This window comes from Cibotium barometz, chromosome 19, assembly GCF_041138505.1.
Source record: "Cibotium barometz isolate CiBa-2024 chromosome 19, ASM4113850v1, whole genome shotgun sequence".
Classification (NCBI taxonomy): domain Eukaryota; kingdom Viridiplantae; phylum Streptophyta; class Polypodiopsida; order Cyatheales; family Cibotiaceae; genus Cibotium; species Cibotium barometz.
The window spans coordinates 19,896,701-19,913,659 of record NC_141064.1 but is presented as its reverse complement, the minus strand read 5'-3'; the positions used below and the strand labels follow the sequence as shown (position 1 = coordinate 19,913,659).

The following is a 16,959-nucleotide window of genomic DNA, read 5'->3' as shown; positions in this document are numbered from 1 at the left end:
TCTACATTATCATGACCCGAATTCTATGTTTTTTCTAAAACTCCCCTTGCAGTATCATCACTTGCATTCATTGAATCCTTTGATAAACAAAAACATAAAAATGTAAACATCACAAAAACTTGCAATTTCACGGAACAATAAAAACCTACAACGTCACGCTTCCAAAAAATCTCACGTAACAAACTCTCACGGCAGAATCCCCTTTCACGTCATAATTTCTCACGGAACTCCCTTTCACGTCACAAATTCTCTTGAGATTCCATCTCACGGAACTCCCTTTCACGTAACCACATTTCACGTAACAAACTCTCAAGGGATTCCATCTCACATGGAACTCCCTTTTCACGTCTTTAACTTTCACGTCACAAATTCTCACGAAACTCCCTTTCACGTGACTAACTCTCACGGGATTCCGTCTCACAAAAATCCCTTTCACACGGCTTTAACTTTCACGTAAAAACATCTCATGGAACTCTCTTTCATATCACAAATTCTCACGGGATTCCATCGCAAAACGACCTGCAACTTCATGGGACTACCAAACTCTTGCACCTTCACGCCACAACATTCACCTGCTCAATTAACACACCTTGTTTATTGCTCCTACACTAACACACTTCTCATCTCAACTAACCGTTTTACCATATTAAAAAAAAAAGACAAGAAAAGGAGTGGTACTGTGACATGAAAAATTGATTATCTTTCATTTTTAATTTTGTACATATTTTGATGGTTTCTCAATGGTAATAAGGTGGAAGCTTGTCCAAGAAGTTGTGGCACCCATAATGGAATAACGGTGAAGTGATGCGATGGCTTGGCGGCTACCCTGATAACAACATTCTATCTTCAAATATAATGGTTTTACTTGATTTAGGGTGCACACATTGTAAATGCCACAAGTATGCTTGATAAATACTTTGGTATGGTAGATAGGCTAGTGATGTGGAAAATAAAAGTGGACCTTCATGCTCACATGGATTTTAATTATATTATTAATATAGTATTCACCATAAGGCTACAAGTTGGGGAGTGTGGAAGGCATGTGGAGGAGTGTGTGTGGGTGCATAATTGGGAAAGATTCTTCTAGAATGCCTACATGGAAGAGGAGAATTTCGCCATGTGTAAGTGGGATGTCCACCTACATGCCACTTAGACTTGGCTATTATCTCATCACACTTTCAAAGTCAAAAAGTCTTCAATTTAATAATCAATAGAAGACTTAGCCTAAGAGGACAATTGATGGTGACATCTACCCTTATGTCACTGAAGGGTTGAAGAATTTTATGTTGTAATTTGTAACAATGGAAGAGAGGGTGATTCTCCACCTATAAAAGGAGCCCTCCTCTCCCTTTCAAATCAATGAATGAAGCCTCCTCAATTGAGCATTTTGTGTCATTACCATTCTCTTATCTTTAAACCCTTATTCGAAGGTACCAATGGTTTTAGCGGTAATAATGAGCATGTGGAAAGACTTTGGGGACCATAGGTAAATCTTTACAATTGTCCGTTGAGCAATGTTAACCCTTACCCTCTAGCTTGAATCATGAAGGAGATGACAGGCAAGAGGCTATGTGAAAATTGAGGTTTCATGCAAAGAGAGGGAAGTGCAGTTTTTGTGGTCTAGTACCCAAATTTCAACCGATAATTACTCATCACTCGGGTATTGGTTTCTAAAATTGATAATATGGCTAGGAAGCTCTTTACATGCTCTTTCCACTCATGTAACTAATTTCTTAATCCTTTACTTCATTGATGATCAGAATTTCTCCCAAAGTTGCCAACTTTTAGCGATTTTTGGCAGTTTTATAGTCTTGTAGTAAAATGCTCATAACTTTTCGCTCAGTTGCCCATTTTTAAAAGTTTTTATATAGGCGCGAATCTCTCTTCAAGCTCTACGTACCTATGTTATCCTTTATATAAGGAGAACAACATGCCCTTTTAATTTAACTTTGAATAAGGTCCTGATGTAAGGAGAACAGTATACCCTTTTAATTTAACCTATAGCATTTCTTACAAAAGAGTGCAAAAAGCTCCATCCTACGTGTACATGGTTTTGAACAAGGTCCACATGTAAGAAAAACAAGGTCCTTATGTAAGGAGAATGATAGACCTTTTTAATTTAACCTAGAGTATTTCTAACAAAAGAGTGCACAAAACTTCATCCTATGTGTGTTTATATATTCAAGAGGTGTCAATCTATATGCATGGGTGCAAAGCTGTGTGGCTCTTTGTCTCTCCTCATAGCTCTCAAATAATATGACAAAGAGCTCTCTCTCTCTCTCTCTCTCTCTCTCTCTCCAAGGCGCTAGGTGGGGGGGAGCTATGAGATCATGGCTATTGAAAACAAGCTCTAATAGGATGACATGCTAGCATATATGTGTGTTTTTGCACTAAGATTGTGTTCAAATCAATGTGTGCACGCACCAAGATTGTGTTCAAATCAATGTGCAAAAATTAAATTGATTGAGAGTGTAAGAGTTGTGTGAGAGTGATCAAATGAGTTGGATAGCATATAAGTAGGATTGATAAGATAGACTGATGTAAGGGATTAGGTCAAATGTGCAATTTAAGCAATGATGTCATGTTGATCCTTTGTGGTTATATATATTATACTTGGCCTTACCTTTCGAGTGTGTGAGATTTCATAAATAGATTTATTGTACTTTGCCTTACCTTTCGAGTGTGAGATTTCATAAATAGATTTAGTGTACTCGGCCTCACCTTTTAAGTGTGAGATTTCAACATGGCTTTAGAGCTTAAGTGATGGTGGATTCTTTAGCTTGTATTAAGCTTTATATTAGCTTAGGCCTATGTTCGATTAAAGAGTTATTTTACTAGTAGGATTAACATAAAGTTTACTTTTTTTGTTTTACCAACATTAGGGGTGAGAGAGAGAGAGAGAGAGAGAGAGAGAGAGAGAGAGAGAGAAATAAAGTGTGTGTCTCCCAAGTCTAGTGCCCCATTGGTGGAATCTAGCATATTTTTACAAAGCCAATTAGTTTCAAAGCACATGCAAAATAAACTCCACTCATAAATCCACAACATTAATGGCACCTCTTAAATAGCATCACTATAAAATTAGCAGCAATAATAGTAGAAGAGCTTGGGAAGCGTTAGTTTCTCGATAGCAATAATCAAGCATGCTTCATCTCTCGACAAATGCCATGATGAGATGAGAGATGCATCAAGGAGTGTGGAGTAGCGGTGGTAAAGTGTGAGTGTCTCTAGAAGGTGGCATGACATTAGTAGGTGAGGTGAGTGGTGGAGAAGAAGGTGGTGTGACGTTAGTAGATGAGTGGTGAGTGGTGAGTGGTGGGTGGTGGAGAGAAGGTGGTATGACATTAGTAGGTGAGTGCTGGAGAAGGTGTGACATTAGAAGGTGGAAGTGGTGAGTGGTATACAGAAGAAGGTGTGATGTTAGTATGTACGTCAGTGGTGGTGGATGGAGATGTGTGCTCAAGAAAGTACATGATTAGAGGGTTGGCTTACATTCTTTGTGTGAAGTATGCTTTCCTCAATTGACCGAGTTAGGTAAGCACTCATCATTGTAGGCTTAACTAAACTGCACGACTCTTCATAGGTAGTATGATGTGAATTTATCTGATGATTAGAGCTTCCCAAACATAAGATGGTGGAAAAATCAGAGCAAAAGTGTGTTGGTATGACGGTGAGTTTAATTGATGATTTAATCTTACCCAAAATAAGGTAGTGGAAAAACTAGAGAAAAAATACGTGAAACTTAGGTAGGAAATGTTGAGAATGCAAGCTCTTCGGTACCTAATGGATTGCATTAGGTGTGTAGACAGTGGTCTAGTGGTGTGTGGTTGTGCCCAATTAGCCAAGTGTGTGTGGACATTAGTACTAGGTTATGTCATGTGTGAACTTATCACTTTTATAATGTGCTGATTTTGGTGAAGGAGAATAAAGATAGTTATGGAGCTTCTCCACATTGTGTGAGATGGATTAATGAGGTTATGTTATGTGTGAACTTATCAATTGTAGAATGTGCTGATTTTGGTGAAGGAGAATGAAGCTAGCTATGGAGCTTCTCTACAATGTGTGAGATGGATTAATGATAGTAATTAGGGTTTGTGTGTGTCTCCTCTAGTCTCTTCAATTCTCTATTCATGGTATTAGAGCTTAGGTCGCTCTCACATTAAGTGAAAAACCTAAACTTGAAGTGGTTGGAGATTGAAGCTGTAAAGCACCATTGGAGTGGAAATTGGATAAAAATCATAGAGCTTAGCCAAGAGGTAAGTTAAACAAACCCTTCTCTTATGGATTGCAAGTATTTGGAAGCCAAAGAAAGCAAATATAAAGCTCTCCATTGAAGCTTGCAAATGAAAATGTACGTAAATGTAATGTGAAAATTTATAAACATATGAGAAAAAAGCAACAGTTTGCATGAACGGTGATAACTTTTGATGTGCTACTAAGAAACCAATTGTACCATAACAAATATAAAGCTTGTTTTTTTGTAGATGTGTTTAGACTACTCAAACATTGGATTTAGAGTTCTCTGTAGCTTACGTTATGAACGGAACAAGATAAGGGTATTGATTTGGGATGCCTGCTTACAATAGTAAGCTGGTTTATGTATGTGAAGTTTCCCCACAAGCTTGGTTGAAGCTTGATGCTGCAGGTTGACCTTGACAAATTAGAATATATGCATTGTGATCGGTAAAAGAATTTTCTATTAGTACATGGTATTGCAAAGCTCTTGAGAAGCTAATTTACAGGTTATTGTGCTAGAGGGGATTGATTTGGAGCTTATAGAAATTTGGCAGGACAAGCTTGGTTGAAGCTTGATGTTGTAGGCTGAACTTGACAAATTAGAATATATGCATTGTGATTGGTAAAATCACTTACTATTGTTACATGGTATTGGAAAGCTCTTGATAAGCTGGTTTACAGGTTGTTGCAAGAGGGGATTGATTTGGAGCACATAAATTTGGCATGACAATGTTTAGGCTTCTATTAATGCAACTATATATGTATGGTGCAAATGAGCATATGGGAGTGCAATGTGGACATGTACATGGTTTGATAATGATTTCCAAAATGCTTTTACATTGAGCAAGTGAATGTGCAAGTGGTGTTGACACTACATTAACGGGATTTGCGTATGTATAGGTTGGCATTGTATCACATTGGCTACATTGCTTGGTTGAGTGTGCTTATTAAAGGATTGTGTTTGGCCAAGATGAGTTATGGTCCATATAAAATTGTTGGTGAAAATCCTAACATAAACAACTTCTCGATTTGGAAGTACTACATGACAAACTTCTTGAAAGGCAAAGGGCTTGGCAAAGTGAAGCAAAAAGATCAAACACTCGTGGTTTTGGAAAGGATGAAACAAGTCTTTTGTTTGGTTGAGGAACCTAATAAGAATAAAAGCTAATAAGGACTCTTTCATCAAACACTCTTGGTTTTGGAAAGGATGAAACAAGTCTTTTGTTTGGTTGAGGAACCTAATAAGAATAAAAGCTGATAAAGACTCTTGAACCGAGTCTTTTGTTTGGATAAGGAACTTAGCAACCTAACAAGAATAAAATTTGATAAATTAAGAGCCCTTTCGTTGTTCTCTTTAATGGATGGAGATTTAGTAAAGAGAAGAGCCCTTTTTAGTGGTAGGGTAGTTCTCCTTAGTGGAGACTTGAGGCATTACTGTGGAGAATTGAGGCAAGTAATGCCACACAGAGAGAGAGAAAGAGAGAGAGAGAGAGAGAGAGAATTCTCTCACCCACCCCCCAAGTCGCTACTAGGGGGGATTTAAAAAGAAAAATTTCCCCTCCCCCATCCCCTAAGTGGTGAGCTCGCCACTTTGAGGATGGGACACGGGAAAAAGAAATTTTTGGAAAAAAATATTTTGATTTCAAAAAAGTAAACAAAATATATATTTTTTTTCTCCCCTTCCTCGCCACCAAGCTAGCCACTAGGGGAGGGATTTTTTTTTACATTTTGAAATCTTTTATTTAAAAAAATTATTTTATAATTTTTTTGAAAATATTTTTTTTTCCATCCCCCATCCCTCAAGTGGCAAGCTCACCACTTGGTGGATTTTTAAAAAAATTTAGGAAAAATATTGGGAAGGGGAGGGAAAAAAGTAAAAGAAAAAAGTGAAAAATAATAGTAAATAATTTTTTAAAACAAGAGTGAAAAAGAATATTATTTTCATTTTTCAAAGTAAAGTGAAGCAAAAAGGGCTATAAAAGGACCATTTCATCAAACACTCATGGTTCTGGAAAGAATTGGTTGAGGAACCTCACAAGAATAAAAGCTGATGAACCTGACAAGGACTCCTGAACCCTAACAAGGACTCCTGAACCCTAACAAAAATAAAATTTGGTAAAGTAAGAGCCCTTTAGCCGTTCTCTTTGATGGATGGAGACTTAGGTGGTTCTCTTTAATGGATGGAGACTTGGTGAGGAGAAGAGCCCCTTTTGGTGGCTCCTTGGTGGAGACTTGAGGCAAGTAGGTTCATGGAAAAGGTATTAAATATAAAGGCAAAATTGAGTATTAGAAATGTTTTCAAAGCGACGAGTCGTGTGTCTCCATCGACTACTACCACTTTAGATAAAGACCAATGAAGGCATGCGGCGATAAGGAGCCCACACGCCTGCATGAAATTTGATGTTAGAAAACAAAGACGGCCAGCTTATTCTAGAAAACAAAGCTAGTTGCAGCTTATTCTGTTGGTTTTAAATATATTAACATAATTATACTTCACCCCCCCCCCCCCCCCCAAAAAAAAAAGGCCAGCTTAGTATCTTAACGGCCTCACAGTACATACGCGTTTCTCTTTACTTATAAGAAGAATAATTTATTACATTATAAAAGGGCTGCATGTGTTAAAAAAACCAATCACTTTTGTTGAATAGGAATTGGCACTAAATCTGTGTGATGTAAATCTGTCTACCATGTAACTAAAGTAGGCCTTTTGTAAAGGGATGTTAATATTTATAATATATATAATTATTGTTAAAAAAACCAATCACAACTTATAGCCCCACTGTATTAAATATTTATCATTGATTGAAATATCATTCTATATGCAAAACATTTATAGTTTGAACACCAAGTGGCCAACGTTTAAGCCCATTTTGTCCCAACAAGCATCTTGCTAAAATAGTTAGAACACCACCATAAAAAAAAAGCAAAATTTGCATCAAAGCATGAGTTTTTGAATCTCATTAATCACTAGCAAGTGAACAACCACGTGTATGCACAACCACAACTCAATGTCCTTCATGCATGCACAATTGGGGAGGGAAAATTTTTAAAAAGAAAAAAATTTCCCTCCAAGTAGTGAGCTTGCCATTTCGAGAATGGGGAAGGGAAAAAAGAAAATTTTGGAGAAAAGTTTCAAACTCCAATAATAGTAAGAGTTTATGCCTTTGTTTCTACTCCATAGCATTGGCAATGCCAAGATCTATATGATGTTTTCAACAATGCCTTTTTTTAAGTATTGAAAAACACTTTTTCCACAAAATTCAAGATCAAGTCTTTCTGAAAAGAATACATATCTTATCATAAGCACATGGTTAAGTTCATTGAAAGTCATCTTGGCATGTCTAAATGGCCAACTTTGTAAATTCAAGATGTCATGATTTATCAAATTGAATCTTGATTGTTGATATGTTAATCAAGCGCATAATAAGAAAAGGAAGAATAAAAAGATTGCACATGTGCTAATTACAATATATTGTAAGTATTAAGTTTTTAATAGATGTTGCTTTTTCTCGTGACAAATTGTTGGTTTAAAAATACAATGGGACCATAAGTTATAATAAGAAATTGAAATAAAAGTTAAAAGTAGTGATCAACCAAGTTAAACATAAAAATAATTCTTCTTAGGGGGATGTGTGTAAAAAAAACAAGCTCTCGTAGTACCCTTGTACTGCCCCCATGAGGGGCAAAAGTGGCTAGTGCGAGAGCTCGAGAAAAGGCTTGGATCCACTTGAGTTTGAATCCAGCTTTTGTTCAAGGGTTCTTGGGATAGTTTCCTATGACGTAAATACGGCGTCTAGGTTTGGTTAGAGCGCTATAGTTTGGATAAGTTTAACGGGCTAAGTTATGCATGTGTGGTGGTGCTATGGCATATATTCAAGTGAAACAAGGCTATAAGGACCATTGCATCAAAACTCTTGAAATGTCTAGAGAAGCTTAACTCACATTGGTAATCCTGAATGGAATTCTTAACGGCTCTAGTATAAATTGAGCTAACTCAACATGTGACTCTCCCCATTAGCTTTGATGTTTCTGAATCATACAAAACCTCTGATTTCGATTTTTTTATTAAAAAAAAACTCTTAAAATGATAGATTGGTTGTTGTTGGGATAAAAATAAGAATTGATTAGCGATGTCCGCATCACGATAGCGCTACGTTGTCAGATCGGTCGGATGAGGACCACTCAAGGAGCGAAAAGTCCATGGGCTAGTGCGAGACTAGGAGGCGAGCTAGCTGTATAAGATTAAAGTGCTGGTGCTCTAGTCTTAGAGGACAATCTCTGCTTGCCAGTTTGTAGCCATGTCGATGGTCGCCGGCCTTCAGAATAGCGCAGATTCGGAGAGGGTGATCGGGATCAAGGAGCTGGTGGATGATGGCCTGCTTCAAGTGCCGCCCATTTATGTCCGTCCACCCCACGACCGCCCATGCACTGGCCCGGCCGCCGATGACAACGTTGCCCATCGCCGAATCCCGGTTATCGACCTCGCCCATCTTGGCGCCGCTGCCGACGACGGCGATGAGAGATCCAGAGTGGTCCAAGAGATCGGCCGTGCTTGCGAGGAGTGGGGCTTCTTCCAGGTTACGTCGTTAGTTTTCTCAATTATGAAAAAGAAAACACACACACACACACACACACACACACTGTGTGTGTTTTCTGTTCTACAATGAGATCAAAAGCAAAGCATCTACGTCGAGGGGATTTTTCTTTATTCCTTTTTTTTTGGGTTAAATTTGGGTTTTGAGTAATAATAAGAGTTGTGGTAATAGCAGGTCATAAATCATGGCGTACAACCACTAACCATCCAACGACTTCGTGCCGCCGCACGAAAGTTCTTTGAGCAGCCCGCACATGAGAGAATGCGTTTCCACAGTCAAAACTTTAAAGCCTCTGTTAACTACTCCACAAGCTTCAACCCTAAACTCGAGACGGTTAGAGAGTGGAGGGACACCCTGAGCTTCAACCGTATTCCTGGCCGTTGTGATGGCTTTCAAGAAGCTCCCGAGATTTGCAAGTAAGAAATTTCTCGATGTAACTCTTTCTGCTCAAAAAAAGGTTTGGCCTCTGTGGTATGTCATGTTTACTGAGGGAATTAGTCTGAAAATAAGAAAATCAAATCTGCTAATGAATTCTCCCAACGACTCTTTAGCGAGTTTCAGTGTGGCATTCCGATGCCTTTTTGAAATACAAAATCTTTTTTTATTAAAAGTCTTTTAAAAAAACATTATGAAGTCCAATTAGTGAATTAAAAGATTCTTGTATTCCTCTCGCTTCCCTCTTTTTATATACATATTTAATATATGTATTTAAGAACCAAGGTAATATGTTTTCATAATTATGTAGTATATTAAATATCTGCATATAAGAACCATAATATAACATAGTGTACATACATATATGCATATCCATAAGTATATGTTATGCATATGCGTATGCATGCGTGCACACACGCACATACATCTATATATACAGATCCATATGCATATGTATATGCATGCATGCATACATACATACATATATATCCATATACGTATGTGTATGTATATATATATAAATACTATATACATATCTATGTGCATATTTACATGTATGTACATATCCATATGGATATGCATATATACATATATAAGTATGACATTATCTAGTTCTGATTATTTTTGTATATTTTGGGGTGCTTGTTTGAAGGGAGCCACTCCTAGAGTACATTGGAGGGGTAGAGGTGCTTGCAGGAAGGCTTTACAGGGCCATATTCGAGAGCCTGGGGTTGGATGAGAGGGAGGTGCCAAGGATTCGTCGCGTGCTCATGGGGATCAACTACTATCCCCCATGCCCCGATCCAAGCCTCACATTGGGTTTAAGCGGCCACTCGGATGTGAGCTGCCTCACCATCCTGCACCCAGACGAAGTGCCAGGCCTCCAAATCAGGCACAAGGGAAGCTGGCTGCCTGTCATACCAATTCGTCCCGATGCCTTTGTTATCAATTTGGCTGATCAAATTGACGTAAAACCATCCCTAATCAAGTCTCATTGTTTTAAATTTTGGTTTACACCTCAGATCAATCTTCTCTTTCAACATTGGATTTGCTTTTGTAGAAAATTTTAAATTACTGGGTCGATGTGTTCCTAAAACATTGGATTAATTTTCCTGTAATTTTCACGTACATCTCCTCCTTTTTTTGCAGATTCTGACTAACGGCAAGTACAAGAGCATTGAGCATCGAGTAGTCACGAATGGAGAGAAGCCCCGAATGTCCATGGCTTGCTTTTTTGGGCCCACTGAGGATACCATCGTTGCCCCCCTCCCTAAGCTTCTCCATGAGAACAACCCCCCTCGCTATAAGCCAACAAGGTTTGAAGATTATGTCCAAAATTTTGCCAACAACCGGCTATTATCTGACCGAGGTACACTCGAATTTGCAAGAGTCTAGCATTTAGGAGTGTCCCACAGGACTAAAGCTACCTCTATTTTAATTAATTTGCAGATTTATCAATGTCAATACACATCACATTCGTGTGTCAATACAAGTGAAAGCTCTCTTTTTTGAAATTTTTTTTTGCATTTGATATACAAGTGAATGCTCTTTTTTGAAAATAAACAAAGTAATGCAAATGTTCATTTTCATGATTTCTAAAGGTAAGGTGTTGTTTCAACCCATTGAGTATTATTGAAGATTTTCCCAACCGTCGTTTCATCACAACATCAAACTCTCTCTCTATCTTTGATCACAATCAACTATTAATCTCTCTTGTGCTTGTCTGTCAACACAACATCAATCTCTCTATCTTTGATCACAATCAACAATTAATCTCTCTTGCTTGTCTATTAACATCACTCTCTCTCTATCTTTAATCACAATCAACTATTAATCTCTCTCTCTCTTGCTTGCTCTTAACAACATCAATCTCGCTATCTTTGATCACAATCAATAATTAATCTCTCTTGTTTGTCTGTTAACAACATCAATCTCTCTCTCTCTCTCTCTCTCTCTCTCTCTCTCTCTCTCTCTCTCTCTCTCTCTCTTGATCACAAATCTATCTTGCACGTCTATATCGTTAATAGTGCTTAACTATAAAGTAAGGCCTCGTTGTCTCAAAATTGTGGAGGCCTTATTGCCTACCAAAAGGCATGCATAAGATTTACTATGCAAAACCATCACACATGGTACGGACCCTCCTCCACGTGCATGGGATTAAAACCAATGCTTCTTGTTTTTCTAGAGCTTGTGTAGTATACAACGTGAAAGTATTAGAGATCGCATGTTAGAGAACGGGCGACAAGCAAGTCCGGGGTTCAGGGGTGAGACACCCAGGTCAGAGTACCACGAGCGTCGGCTATATATAACCTGCTCGGATGGGGGATCTCTTATTCTTGCTCTACAACTGGGAGGTGAACATGAGCCATTCCTGTCGTAGTTGGAGTGTGCCTGCAGCAGCAGGAGTCCGTATGACTGAAACATCACATTGGTGTTACACTCCCTTACCGCCGCGTGATTGGAGGACAGAGCCTGCAAAGGATAAGGAACCTTGTCTTTTAATCTTTGGACAACCAGCCGGGAGATCTCTGCAAGTTCCATGGAAGCTTGAAGCTCTCTCTCCCCCGCCATCTTATTATTCACCTCTCTTGCAGCTGGGAGTAGTTGAATCTCACCATATCTCTCTTGTAGCAACCATCATCTTTGTCATCTCTCTCTTACAACCGGGAGTAGCTAAACCTCACCATCTCCTTCGTGTGTAGCACACACGTGAGAGAGAAGCCACCAGCCTCGGTACCATCTCCTCTTATGTTAGCCAAGGACATGCCACCCAGGGTTCCTGAAAAGATAGGTTTGGCTTAACCTAGAACTTGTTCAATTTCTAAAAAATCTTTCTCAAATTGAAGGAAGAAGGAAAAACACCTCCTCAAATATTTCAAAATTTAGTTATATTTAGATTTAAGTATATAAAAAAAGTTTGTTAAAATTACAATTTCGTTGTTAAAATTACAATTTCGTCTTCAATTCATGTAAGGCTCAGTAAAAATAATCTCCCGAACGGGGACATCATCTGCACAGCAGGCAAGACCGCCTGCTGTGACAGGTCATCACATCGGTCAGCACCACCTCCTTCGCCTCTTTGTCGTCACCTGTTTAATGGCCAAGTGGTGGATGATCTCCTCAAGAGTGGTTTTCCTTTGCTTCTTGTAATTCCAAGCAACTGGGACAGGGTACCTCCCACTTACATTGTGCTCTTGGAGCTTCTTCAACGCATTTATAACTCTTTTGCAGTCGGTGTTGATCCAAGAGGAGATGAGATCACAGTAGTGCCAACACACTCTCTCTCTCTCTCTCTCTCTCTCTCTCTCTCGCTTGTTTCTTTCACGCAGAAGAGGAGAGGAGACCAATCTCTATCTCTCGACCTCCCCACCATCTCCAACTCTCTCGCCGTCACTCCATCAACACCGCCGAGGGACACGCACACGCAATTGCGCTGGAGACGTCATTTCCGAGTTCATTGTCGCACTGCACACTTCATCACATTGACCGTTAGCTAGTTCCTATTTTCTCGCCTTGCATTCTTTATTTATTCTTCTTTCTTTGAATATTTAATTTCATATATTCAAATATCTTTTAAAAAAACTTGAAAATGACATCTAGTGGGGGTTGTCTCGTCGGTAGGACTTCGGGTGCTTTTTCTAGGCTCCTATCTCCTATTTTCGGTCTCTCGCAAGTTGAGCTTGGGCGCATGCGTCAAGCCTTTTTAGCCTACCAAAACGAGTGATTCGTCCACCAGTTGACAACCATGTCGGTCTATCTATAGCGATGGATGACACAACGTTAGACTACGACCAGCAGCCTACAGAGGCTGGTGAGGCTGACGACCCCACCCAGGATGATCTCCTTCAGGAGGAGAAGTATGGAGACGATGCTCTCCATAGTATAGACATGGATGTGGACGATTCCAAGATGCAAAACTCGCATGATTCCATTGCCAATTTATTTGCTAGGCCTTAGAGAAAAATCAGTGTGAGATCTTAGCGATGCGGAGCATTCACGTCACTTGGATGCCACCCCGGTCACATCCATGGTGGATAGCACTGCTACAAAGAAATCTGTGTTGAGGAGGGCGCAATTTACTTCTCGAGACATAAGGTCTCGTGCGGGTAAGAAAGCTGCGATGCTTGTGAAGCAGTCTATACCGTCTGCTAATTCCCTCAAGGGCCTAAAAACGTCGACCTTTGGGGGGGAGGAAAATGAGAGCAACAAGGACGCAATGAATATATTCCTATAAAAGTGGTCAAATGTTCATAACTTCAGGCAGTTGCCAAATGAGGTAAGGCATACAAATGGTGGATGAGCTTGGCCGATAGTGCCACGTGTTCTTGTACTTGGCCAGAGTTTGAAACGTTGTTTCAAAAGCAATTTCTACCAGTGAACGAAGTTTAGAGATCGCTGCGGGAGTGGGATGCTCGATGCAAGGCATCTCCCTCACCCAATATATCTCTAACTACTATGAGATTGTATTGAAGTTAAAGGGAATCAATGAATTCCAAATGCTACGCGGGTTCACGAGGGGCTTACTCCCTGGTTTATGAGGCTTATGTTGAGCCTAAGCAGCTTAAAGTTTTTTAATGAAGCAATTAAATATGCCCAGATTTATAAAGATATTTTACTTTAGCCTAAATTTGGTCTTAGTAAAATGAATGATGAAAAGGGTGGTAATTTTCAAAGAAAGTTGTTTCGGAGTAACAAGGGGCAAGGGAGTCAAAACTAGTAAAGAAGAGTCCATGGAAGAAGGGCTGAGGTACTCTGGGTTTGGGGAAGAGGAGAAACCACCCTCCCCAGCCTGATCCAGTGGTATCATTGATATCGCCCGGGGATTTTTTGGTCTCCAAACCAGTTATGATGAAGAAACGTAATCTGCAGGCACGGGTCCATCAACCAGCGGTGGGCTTGATCCAAGGCAAGAAGTGCCCATCTAAATGTCAAATTCAAGGCTGTCAAACACAGGCACCCCCCAAATGAGAGAGGACATGGAAAGTGCGGCTAGGACGGGTCAAGTATTCTTTCCCACCTCAGAGGAAGTAGAGTTCGATCTAAAAAGGATTGAGGTGGAATGACAACTACAAGAGTTGAGCTTAAGGAAACAAGAGCTCGATACTCGAAGGGGGAGAGTTGGACAAAAGGAGATGGGATGTTTAAACCTACTCGAATCACGGGGTAATGAGCGAGAGATAGTCATGGGAAGAAGTGGGAGAAATTCCAAACTTTGGGATAGGTTAACTAACGATCAGTTATTGCCTTGCTTCCAGAGAGGAGTTAGAGACCACAAGATGCATGATTATTTGATACTAGCCGACCAGCCACTCTAGATGCATGTTGCAAACTGGCAATTGAATATGAAGATAATATGATGGAATTGCCGCAACCGAAAGATGGCAGAATATCTTCGGCAACAACGACTTCTCGTGTCTCGAGTCACCAAGAAATTAAAACTTGGAGCAAGCAAGTTGGAAACATGATTGTGGATGAGCTCAGTAATGCAATACTAGAGAAATTGAAGATAAAGGAGGGAAGAGAAACATCTGGGCATGGGCATAACCATCTTTACTCCCGTATGGAATTGGTGTGGTGCTCTATGTGCAGATTGAATCACACTACCACCAAACATCCACAATTAAGAGCAAGGCCATTACTCTATTGTGCACACTGTGTAAAATTAGAAAATCATGACACTTCAATGTACATATATCTAAGGTTCCAAACTGTTGCATAACTGCTGGCACACCTAGAGCTCCATTGGTTTTACTAGCACCACCTAGACAAATCACTATAGCTGTAGGACAACCCAACTCTTCCTATTTACCTAGGAGGATGTTCCGAGTACATGGCACTTCACCTCTACCACCACAACCACCCCACAGGCTAAAATCAACCAAGTATTGATTGAAGAGCCATCTGGAGATATTGATATGGTACGTGAACTAGAACTTAGCGAGGAGTACTATGAAGAAGTTACGAAGGTCACACCAAAATTCAATGTCCTACAGAATAACACGCCAGTACTTGTGTTTCAGACCACGGTACAGTGGAAGGGTAAGGACATGAGCTCGAACATGAGGAGAGGACCGCTACAATGTTTTGGCTACGGAGGGCCACATCAAATCACTGAGTGCCTAAACAAGAACGTGGTTCATACGCACCAACGCCAACAAGTGATTTCTTCACCAATGACATGCTAGTACTTACTTATACTAAATGTGGTATTAATCATCTGATCAAGGATTGTCCATGCCACCACGCAAGTAGTTCGACTTCCACTTCTCATCAGGCCACCATCCAAACCATTAGTGTGCAGCCTAGAAATATGACACCACTCAATGTCCTAACACGAGCCTAGTCCCAACTGGAAGATAAGGGGAAGAATCGAGCAGATGCGACCATTTCTAGAATTGGCCGTAGGAGAAATGGAAAAAGTGGGTAAGGGTGACACTAGGGTCACAATCCAAGATGGATCTGAAGAAGATACGATCGACACTAGATCCACCCAATCGAGAGAAAAAGGGGATCAAGGGATCAACTACAAAGAGCCTGACCTAGAGGAGCACAGGGGGAGACCATCAACCCTTAAAGGAGTCAGTGAGCACCCAATTGCCAATGGAAAGATAAAAAATCTTGAGGACGCCATAGACTTAGTAGAAGAATGCCAACGGCTTCATGAAGTCAAAAGCCAACGGCCAACCAGATCAGGGATACGATGTATCCAAGAAACGAGCCAACAAGGAAAAGGGAATCGAACGTACCAACTCCAATTCTAGAAGAAATAAAAGAGGGATCTCAAGCAAACACAATGTCCAGGATGTTTGAGGAAAATGCGCTAAGTGAGTCCATCCATTCCTTCCCTAGGGATGAATATGAGACACACACCAGGGAGAACCCTTAATCTCCGGGAAGTCTCGCGGTTGTACTGTCCATGCCTGTACAAATGCCATTAGGGAAAGTGCTACGCAATTCACCAACCCTATGGACAGACATGAAGGAATGGCTACTAGAAGGAAGACTAAGGCCAATCGATACTAAGGAGGTTCTACCACCTTTGGCAGAAAGACCCCTAAAACACATAAGGGAAACCCGAGTCGTCAAGATACAAGTTAATCAATTGGGACGTTATTACGAAAGGACATAAATACTATAATCCTGATTCATCATAACGGATACTAAGCACTAGCTATCCTAGATGGTGGGGTGGGGGTTAGCATCATATGAAACATTGCTAGGAAAATTGGGAAAAACCTGATCTAAAAAGAGTAGAACTAATGATGGTTAAAACGGCAGACGGTACATCTTGAAGACCCATTGGAATTTTGGAGAATGTGAAACTCAAATCTTTATGTTTCAATACCATCATACATTTGTGGTAATAGACTTCCTATGCCAACCTGACTCATATGACATAATATTGGGGAGACCCTTCATGAGGGAATCCAAATTGGTGCATGATTGGGCATTAGCTAACGTGTATGTGCGTAGGGATTCGCAAATTTTAAAGATAGATCTAAGAACATGGAAAACACACCCCATGGAAGGGCAATTGTTTGGTAATGATTCGGTCACAAAATGGAGTGGACCACATCTGTATAAATATGCCAGCCCACGGTGGAAAAATCCAAGTAAGAAGAGTAAACAAAAACGTATGCATCACTTCCTCCTTTGGACTTCAGTGAAAACTGGATGCATGTGCTAGCTACCATAG

At 40.0% G+C, this 16,959-nt stretch overlaps 1 protein-coding gene across 1 annotated transcript; it reads left to right on the top strand.

Annotated features, from left to right (window-relative positions):
• The first annotated feature begins 8,461 nt into the window (after positions 1–8,461).
• Positions 8,462–10,727, top strand: LOC147628320 (fe(II)/2-oxoglutarate-dependent dioxygenase 4-like). The gene is made up of 4 exons (XM_086813412.1): positions 8,462–8,810; positions 9,003–9,244; positions 9,916–10,231; positions 10,413–10,727. The coding sequence occupies exons 1-4, from the start codon at positions 8,532–8,534 to the stop codon at positions 10,656–10,658; spliced, it is 1,083 nt and encodes a 360-aa protein (XP_086669538.1). The 5' UTR covers positions 8,462–8,531; the 3' UTR covers positions 10,659–10,727.
• The last annotated feature ends 6,232 nt before the right edge of the window (positions 10,728–16,959 follow it).